This window comes from Pristiophorus japonicus, chromosome 8 (assembly GCF_044704955.1).
Source record: "Pristiophorus japonicus isolate sPriJap1 chromosome 8, sPriJap1.hap1, whole genome shotgun sequence".
Lineage (NCBI taxonomy): Eukaryota > Metazoa > Chordata > Chondrichthyes > Pristiophoridae > Pristiophorus > Pristiophorus japonicus.
Window position 1 is genome coordinate 207,381,171 of NC_091984.1, and position 10,120 is coordinate 207,391,290.

The following is a 10,120-nucleotide window of genomic DNA, read 5'->3' on the forward strand; positions in this document are numbered from 1 at the left end:
GTCGCCCGACTGCTTCCGCCCTCAGCTTGCCGCGGCACAGCTGGATTACACCTGGGCGGTGGACACACAGGACAGCCGACGCGTCGTGCTGCAGCTCGGCCTGCAGCTGGGCTACAGCGACAGGGTGTGTGTGTGTAGGACGGGGCGGCCCAGGAGCTCGGCAGGCTGCTGCAGACCCTCCCCTTCCCCATCAACCGGCGCCCCATCACTCTCCGGCGAGAAGAACTGCTTCTCCTGCCAGTCGGGGAACTTCCACTGCGGCACTAGGATCTGCATCTTCGAGCAGTGGTGGTGCGATGGGCAGGAGGATTGCCAGGACGGAGCTGGGCCCGAAATGCGGCCGGCCTCAGGACGCATCACGCCGGCCCGGCCTCCGAGGGAGCACCGGAGGCGGCGGGGAGAGGAAGAGCGGCCAGCCCCTTCCCCCCACCCCCCCCCCCCGGAGGTAGCCGGATAAAAGAGTGCCGGATTTAAGAGATTCAACCTGTACTTGTACAGGCAAATCTGGGCTGCCTGTGACATAATATGAAGCTCTGGTTTCAACCTATACCTATTTTCTATCTCACACCCTGTTAAACAAAAGCAGCTCCGAGCTTTGATCAATCACATCCCAATACCAATTGGGGATTTTTGAATGAATGACATCCGTCTTTCAATGCCATTTTAGGAAATGTAAAAATGGCTTCTTTGCTGTGATAAAAGGAAAAATAGGAAGTTTGGTACGACATCGGTAAGTACAGGGAGTTGAACTGCTCGAAATAGCCGGCTGGCTTAATATGTTTTAAGTGGCACCCTTGTAAAGAAAGAAAGACTTGCATTTATATAGCGCCTTTCACGGCCACCAGATGTCTCAAAGCACTTTACAGCTAATGAAGTACTTTTTGGAGTGTAGTCACTGTTGTAATGTAAGAAACGCAGCAGCTAATTTGCGCACAGCAAACTCCCACAAACAGCAATGTGATAATGACCACATAATCTGTTTTTTTGTTATGTTGATTGAGGGATAAATATTGGCCAGGACACGGGGATAACTCCCCTGCTCTTCTTTAAAAAAAGTGCCATGGGATCTTTTACGTCCACCTGAGAGGGCAGACGGAGCCTCGGTTTAACGTCTCATCCAAAAGACAACACCTCTGACAGTGCAGCACTCCCTCAGTACTGCACTGGAGTGTCAGCCTAGATTTATGTGCTCGAGTTCCTGGAGTGGGACTTGAACCCACAACCTTCTGATTCAGGTTCTACCCACTGAGCCACAGCTGACACTATAATTGAGTTCTGTGGTACTGCCAAATGGTTAGTGCCATTTCCCCGCTATAGGCAGCAGCTGTGTTAAGTGTGGACTGTATTTAGTTATTTATCTACCTACAGTAGATAAAGAAAAAACTGTATTTTCCTGGAAGGAATCAAAAACACTTATCTCATTGTCTCTGGGTGGGGACGGAGGTGCCTTTTACAAACTTCTTTCCAAATTATTTTACTGGCAAGGTGCTCTGTTTCCCTCACTTCTATACCCCAGCAAACCCCTCTCCCTTGCAACAGTACAACATCTGATTCACCGGGGCATCTTTTCCAGTGCATTTATATATAATTTTTGAGTTGGTAATGCTTTTGCCTCCCCCTCCCCCAGTTCATTGAAATCAAGGGGCAATGCTGTAATAGTAACACCTATTCTTCCTCGCTCCAGAGGAAGGTGCTATCTCTCTCAGCTTGTTGCAGCAAAGTTAAAGTGTCTCTATCTCCCCACTGACCAGCCCCCCACGTGCTGACGTCTGTGCTGATCAAACCAAACCCACATCTTTCTTCATGGCCCTGTCACTCAGTCCTTGCCCTCGCTCTGTGCCTACTTCTTCCTCACCCCACCATTTCAAACTTTTACTCCCCAGTCCCCACTCCATAGACCTTCAGGTCCTGGTCTCCCATTCTGCCTAGTGCTACTTGTCTACCTCCTCAGCCACTCTCAGCCTGGTCTTTGTTTGGCCCTAACTGCTAGAGAGAGAGGGAGAAGGATTTGATGAGAGATGAGAGACAGATCAGGAAAATAATTACATCACAGAGAGCTCAAGAGGGTGGGCGAGAAAGAGAGAAATGAGGCAAATGGAGCAATTTTGGGGTGGGTGGAGAGAGATTAGGTGAGAGAGTGAGGGACTGTGGGGGAGAGGGAGAGAAATGGAATGAGATCAGAGGAGAAAGATTGGCAGAGAGAGAGAGCGAGAGAGATTGAGCAGAGAGAATAGGGGAGTGAGGAAAAACCCTTCCCAATTCTTACACATTCCCAAACCACCTCCACTCCTTTCCCCAAAACTCACTGCACTTCTCCCCCACCACTTCCACATCCTGGGACCCCCTAGCCCCCATCCATTGCCTGCCATCACTCGCTCCCCCTCTCCAATTGCCCACACTCTATACCACTCTTTTCAACTCCTACCCTGAGAACCATTGCCTTCCCATTCCTTACACACACCATTCCCTCTTCCTACCTTCTGCCCCAAGCACCCATACCACATCCCCACTCTCTCCTTCCACCTTTCCCAGCTGAGCCACAAAATACTGTTACAAGTCCTGGAATAGCGTTCAATAAAAACAGGATTTCATCAATGCAAATCAATGGCTCTGACACAGCAATATCCATCACATGGCGTAACACCTCATTATTGTAAAGCAACATGGCCTAGACTGATCACTGCCCCAGAACGGGCAGGCCCAATGCACACCCGATATTGGCCCTTGCTCTCATTTAAATGAGACCGGCGAGCTGCAGGCACTTGCTGGGCAGATCGCCGGCGAATCTACATTGGATTTTGGTCCGTTACAACATGAGCAGGGTGGGGGGGCGGAGGAGGTGGAGAGCAGATTGGGAGTTTGAAGGAGGTGATCAGAAGAGGGAGGGGGGGTGATCAGGACAGGGGGAAGTAATTGGGATGGAGGAGGAAGTGATCGCTAGGGAGGGGGCTGAACAATAATTGTACTAACTGTTACTCTCTTTCTTTTTCCTCAGCATATTTGAAGCGTAGGTATGGATTAATAAATGCTGGATCTGATAGCGATTCTCCAAGTACTCGGTCAGAATCAGCCAGTCCTGGCATTCAACACCAAGTATTCCACCATTACCAGGTTAAAAAGCCCAGGGTGGTGCTTGCTCCTGAGGAGAAAGAGGCCCTAAAGAAAGCCTATCAATTAGAGCCATACCCTTCCCAGCAGACCATCGAGGCTCTGGCCTCTCAACTGAACCGTAAAACAAACACAGTCATCAATTGGTTCCATAACTACAGGTTAGTACAGCGACGTTAATGGTCTTTTAACCTATTTCTGTCATCCATTTTTATATATTGGAAAAAATTTGCAAAGGAAACCAAAATTTAGAATGTTGGCATTTGACTGATTTTTATTTTATCAACTAAAAATGTTAATTTAGTCTTTTAAGTTTGATAAAAGTAAATTTGTAAATAGTTTTAATTTTGTCAAAGCAGATACAGTTCATGCCTTGAAATGAATAGAAGCATAAAATTTGGCAGCACAGTGTAGTTTATACAGTTTGTAACTGTAAATATTGATAGCGTTTTTATGGTATTTTTAATTGCATTCACTCTAGTTGGGATCGGGTGTATATTCTAATTGCAATTATGTTTTCTTAATATTAATTGAACATTCCACGGCTGTTTTCAGGTAAATGTTAGCTGTTTATCATTGTTTGCAGCTCACTGACCTTTAACCATGTTATAGTCAGACTCCACTATCCCTATCTGAATATCTCATTGAAGGAAAGGGAGGTATTGGAAACAAAACTGTGCTTGATGCTCTGCTTGAGGGTAAATATGCTTGGATTAAAGAGGAGCAACACTGCTGGAGTGTGGGAGGCATTGAAATTGTCTTTTACCTGAGAGACGTTCTGAACTTTGCCAGTTTAAGACTGCCTTGTGCACACTTTCTGCTTCGGGTCTCCCAGCCAGAACCTCCCAGCAGATACCATCTCCAGTGGGTCTTGACTGGCTGTTATTACAATGAATGGAAAGTGTCATTATTTCTGCACCTCGATCTTAGTTTACAAAAATTCAGAACTGACCAGATTAAAATAAAACGAGTGCCAAACTCCATCAAGGGTATATATTCAGCTTCCCTAGTGAATAGCGATCAGGTGCTGAGTCTCACTGACCAGTCCTGTACAATGTAGGAAAAGTGTTGTCGAAGAACAAACAACAAATTGTCTTGAATGTACTGCCTTCCCACAACAATGTAAGTCAAGGAATGAGCGTTATTACTCCCCAAAGATAAATAGCCTTTAAAATTGAGAAACCAAGGTAAAGGCCAAAGAACCACAGTGCAAGATATGATTCACATTGAAAAGAGAAGCGGCAAGTTGGGAAATGTATTAAAACATTATAGGCCCAGATTTTGTGGTCAGCGGCGAAGGAACAGTGTTCGCTGTTCACCGCACTGACAGCTGTCCACAAAGATTAGATCGGTTTCAGAGACTTCCCGTCATCGTGTGTCTGTTCCAGCGTGGCGCCCTCTACAGGGCATTTCTGGCATCTGTGAGCAGGGAAAACAAAGGCGTGGCTCTTCAACCAATCAGATTGAAGAATCCTCACTTAGATGCGCAGAGTCTAAACCAGGAAGTATAAACCAGAAAACAGATTTAAATCATGTATAGAAAGTGAAATAAAGATTGGGAAATACAGATGGGATTAAAGGAGAGAGAGAGATAAAAGAGGCAGTCAGAAAAAGTACATTCTCTGACACTATAACTAGCTTCTGAGGGAATGAGAGTCCACACCCTGTAAGGTTAATTGTTCTAGGCCAGTGAGGTTGTTCTGCAGTAATTATCACTTATCACTGAATGCAACAGCCCTAACTTTTTCAACCATCTTTAGTGGCAAACTAGTGGGCAAGTTTACGCCGTTGCAGTCATTTCAGTGCCAAGTCTATGGGTCAGGACTGTCACAGTGCACCCTGTGGTGGAGCAGGGTATCTCTGCCGGCAATTTCCAGTTTGCTGCGTTTAACTGCGCATGTGCGGACGCCAGAAGTTGCCTCACTGCTATTCTTATCGCAAAATCAGGCCCATTGTGTGCCCCATTCTCAGTAACATTAAAGTTGCCAAAATGGACTCCGTTGTATTTGAAGAGAACTTTAATGGAGGTGAATTTCCAAGTTCGTGCGACTGGTGGGGAGTCTGGCCAGGCGACTGCTTGGATTCAGATATTGTAGGCACACTGTACATTCAAATTAATGAACAGAAAATTGAGCGCTTTCATGATTTTCCAAAATGCATGACTGACAGACAAGAAGATTGGCCTCATTATGCTATTGAGTCTCATGACATGTCCCATCCTGGAGGACACAAATATTCCTATAAGTTGTAAGATAAGTAACTTGAAATACTGCGCAACAGGCAAAAATTTTATTGTTGCCTTTAAGGCTTACGTTATATTCTGATCTTCAGATAAATGTGTAATGAGAATTAAATGTGCTTTAATTGAACGGAATTTTAATCTTAACATGTCTGTAAAATTCTCTGGCTGTATTTGAAGACCAATGTAAAAAGATTCTCTAATTTTGAACTGTCAGTCTTTTTTTTAAATTAATTGCATATTGTATTTAAAAATGTAGTAGTTTATGTTTGTGCATTGGATCTTCGAAAAAATTCAGATCGGTAATGTATAGAAGTACTAAAATATATTTGATAATTAAATTCAATTACATTATACATGCTTTCCACTGAAATTCCATTTGCTAACTTTCCAATAGACACAAGATATAGTAAAATTAGTCTGAAATGTCCAGAGTACTGAATCCCAGGCTAATTCAAATTGCCCCAAAGACTCTTGACTCATTAAAAAAGACGCTCAGAAATGAAAGAAGGAACCACAGAATCAGCATAAATGAAATTTCTGTCTTCTCAAAGCAGAACTGTGCCGAGGAACTCCTACTGCAAAATCTTGGCATGAGTATCTCACTGTCTTTAAAAACCCTGAGGAAAAGGGTCCTAAAATATTACACAGTGTAATTGTAGTAAAGAATAAAATTGATCCAACAATAATTGCTAAAATGTTTCACTTAATGATATTGAGGTGTTTCTAAAATAAAGGTCACTGCTTCTAAAGTGGTTGAGACATCTAGTACTTTTAGTACATAAAAATACAAACTTATTGGCGATTGATTTTTTTCTCAGTATTAATCCTCAGATTGTCTCACTACTGCTGTCCTGTTCCCTGATATTTTCACTTCTGCAGGTCACGTGTTCGAAGGGAAACGCTTGTCGAAGATCTCCAGGAGAATGACACGGACCAGGAGCCAGCCAGTTATCGAGGGTATACAACCCACAATCATTCTCTCAGTGTTGCTCGACCACAGAGTTCTGACTCTGAGCCAGAAGACAATAAAATCATTTTTGCTGAAATAAAGGGCAAGCTGCCAGCTCCACATGGGGAAGCCAACATGGAGATTAAACAGGAATTCCTTGATCATTGTGAAGAAGAGGATTGTGACCATTGTGATACCTGTTGCATTGAAGATGACATAGGAAGTGCCGCTTCACCTCTACACATCCCTGGCACGGTAAAACGAGAGAGAGTAGGGGCAGGCTGTAACCATGAGACACATCCATTAAAGACTACCACAGTCCTGCATATCCAGAATCCTCAATGCTTGATCATTGGTTCCTCTAACTATGACAAAATTCATGTTAATTCCTCGGACCACATGTCTCCGGACATCTCACCAAAGCCCGATGAGTATGTTTCTGTGCCAAAAGATACAGAAACCAATGGGCTGATCCCTGATCATTTCAAAGCGATCTCTGAACCCGCATGTGGTAGTCTGGAGGTGACTCTGAATTCTCCTTCTGCGGCCTCTTCTCCAGGCCTAATGTCAGTGTCTCCAGTCCCATCCTCCTCGGCTCCTATCTCTCCTTCAGTGCCTACCATTTCAAAGGGGCAGTGCTCGGTTCCTGGCACTGATGTGGTTGCTTTACAGTCAAACACAAAGCTCAATAAAAGTATCCAGAGACGGAACGCAAAGATGGCGAATCTGAACAACATAATTCATCGTCTTGAAAGGGCAGCCAATCGGGAAGAACCTACAGACTGGGAATTCTAACTAAAAGTTTTATTATGAGCAGTGACTTTATTATAATTGTAAAACCATAGGACGCGACACTGAACTCTTCAAGAGTAGGAAGAATTTTAAATGTTTAATTTAAATTGAGACTCGGCAAAGCCAAAACTGCAGTAATTTTTGCAGATGACTTTGAATTTTATGAATTTACTCTTCAATTAATCTTCCAGAATCGCATTTAGCATCTGAGGAAAGGAAAAAATATTGACCACTATTTTAAACAAAAAAAATTCAAACAACTTTTAGAAAAAAATATTTATTTGTACATGTCTTATATTAAGGACTGGTTGAAAACTCTTTGATGCTGTAGCAGTTTTCCTACTTGCCATTAGCTACAGAATGAAAATAACAAACATTGATTTTGTGCCACTAAATGCACACTTGAAGTCCTGTAGTTTGCCACAGGAAGAGATTAAAGACTATAGTCTAAAGCCATTAAACAGCACTATGATCCAGAAGGCTGACCAAATTTGCTAGCTTATGGATAGAAATTGTTTTCTTAATTTTGTCTTCAAGACAACTAATTCATATTACCAGAAGTGGACTCTGATATAGTCAAGAAGACTCTAAAAATAGGAACCTCAACACCATGAACTATGTACTTAGTTATTGGTCATGTGTTTTCAAACATTTGTAACACAGGGTGTTATGTGCAATTGTATATGTTGTAGAAACTTCTGCAATAGCCTTTCTTGAACAAGATGTAGCATGGTACGTGATTAACTCTTCATCCCCATTAGTCATTCACCTGCGGTGTTCTAAAGAATACCAAAAGCCTAATGAACAGAACTTTGCCTGATAAAACAAATAATTTTGGAGTTTACATTTTGTTTTTCTAATCAACTACGGAACTATGAATCAAATCAGAAAAATGTAAGAGGCAGCTGACAAAATCTCTGGTTTTGAAGAAGAAATTCTACTTCCTGAATGACCATGATCTGGTGTTCAGCAACAGCACATTGTTCCACGCGTGAGCATCTTCCATCACTAGCAGCACAGCTGGCCTCTTTAAATCAGCCTTGATTTTTATCCACATTTTGAAGTTTTTTTTCGCCTTTTAAGATGTAGTTGATGTGATGACGTCGGTGTAATCTTATCTTATTACTGAAGGTTGATGTGGCTTTTGGCTCTTCAGGATTTCCTGTAGCACTTGATTTTGTCTTGTACCAAATTTAAATCCTGTTTTGCTCAAGGCTACGGTAATGCACTTGATCATATTCAACTGACCCTTTTTATCCCTGTGTTCATCTTACCTTATCTTTTGTATTTGTAAAAAGAAAACATGAAGGCTGATCTTTGTCTAGCCTTTGTAGTCTTTCTCTGCACTTGGCCACTAAATACAGTATATTTCTGTTTGCATTGTGTAAGAGTTTTGACGTGCAGCCTGATTTATTCTCTGATGCGGTGACCCAAATATGGTGCTTTATGTCACTGTATTTTGGATTAGTTGCCTAAAATACCACAGGTCTGCAACAGTCCAAATAGTAGGGCAACTAAAGAAATATTCAAAAGAAGACAAACTGTACTGCAGTGACATTATTCCTTTCATGACATTGTTCATACTTTTTTGAATTTAAGCTGTTTTGGCCGGAGTGTTTCATAATTATTTCTTTAAAAGGCAGCTGATATATTTTTTCTCCTGAGAAGTATAGACAAAAGGAATAAGAAACAGCTAAAAAAAAACAAGTCTGAGCAATTAAAATTAGACACAAAGTGAGTACTGCAATCAAATAATTGACTTCATCATTTAGATTTAATACCCTTTTAAGATTGAGATTCTACAGTTTATTTGATCTGATTCTAAAGTATACAGTTTGTTTTATGCATTATACATGCAGGTATACCCTGCAGATCAATCTCAAAATGGCAACTGTATTAAACCAATTGTCATAAAAAAATTCTGTGCAACTGTTGCTGAATTAAAGATGTGCAGTTTTTAATGTGACAGTTGAGTCAATACAGTCAACATTTAACAATCAATCTATTGGACACGTTCAGCAGGAAAGGCTGTCTTCACAGAATACTGTTGGAGCCGAGAAAATATGAACAACCAGGCAAATTTCACTCTTCAAATCCATACCTTGAAGTTGCTTAATGCTGGAAATCAATTTCTCTTTAAACATCCTCAGTTTGGAGTTGTGTGTGTATACACTGTTCAGCTGGAAAGATGAGATTTCAATTAAATTTATCTCTGTCGTAGTCTGTAATTCATTCGTTATTCGCCTGTCAGCAAAATGCAGGTGTTCGTCCTATTCAACAAAGGTCTGGAAGGTCCAAACACTTTCATTCCTGACGATGTGAAACTCTCAGCAGTCAGCATTATTACAATCCCGTGACCAGTAAGTACGACTGGGCCATATTCTAGTGAATAATGCTTCCAGCTGTAGGTAATAGGTTTAACTAAGTCCTAAAATTGGTTGTTTATTTGGTTACTTGCTTGCTCTTCCTCTTCTAATTTATTAATTTTAACTGGAGTAATTCTGAGTTTTTAATGCTGGGTTTATTGGTGTTCCTTGTTATTTGCTCTGATTGACGGTGTGAAATCCAGATTAACATATCAAAAACATGACCACTTAAAAATACAAAAATTCATGAATTTAATTTTGTCAGTGTGACAGCAGCCCCCTGGGACTTGCTCCGGAGCGATGTGTCACAATTTAATTCCCGACTGCAATTCCCCACATAAAGTTCCCAATCTGTGTCTTACCGTGGGGGATGAGGAACCCAAGAGGGGGAACGATCAAGGGAGCAAAAGTGAAGGGTCTGGAGCAGTATAAAGGTGGGTGGGGGAGGGGCAAACCAAATAGCATTAAAATTGGGGTGGTGACATGAATAGAGAGAATTCAAATACTTTTTTAGTTGCTATTTTTAAAATAAAATAAACTGTTCAGTGTCCCAACCGTGCAGATTCGTACAGCACAGAAGGAGGCCATTTGGCCCATCATGCCTGTGCCAGCTCCTTGAAAGAGCTATCCATTTAGTTCCACTCCCCCACTATTTCCCCATAG

At 42.0% G+C, this 10,120-nt stretch overlaps 1 protein-coding gene across 1 annotated transcript in view; it reads left to right on the top strand.

Annotated features, from left to right (window-relative positions):
* cux2b (cut-like homeobox 2b) overlaps window positions 1–8,953 on the top strand; it is a 299,039-nt gene extending 290,086 nt beyond the window's left edge. Inside the window, exons 20-21 of the mRNA XM_070887855.1 lie at window positions 2,996–3,269; window positions 6,230–8,953. Of these exons, the coding sequence (XP_070743956.1) occupies window positions 2,996–3,269; window positions 6,230–7,094 (1,139 nt within the window). The 3' untranslated portion in view covers window positions 7,095–8,953. The remainder of the gene's footprint in view (window positions 1–2,995; window positions 3,270–6,229) is intronic.
* Window positions 8,954–10,120: the final 1,167 nt, after the last annotated feature.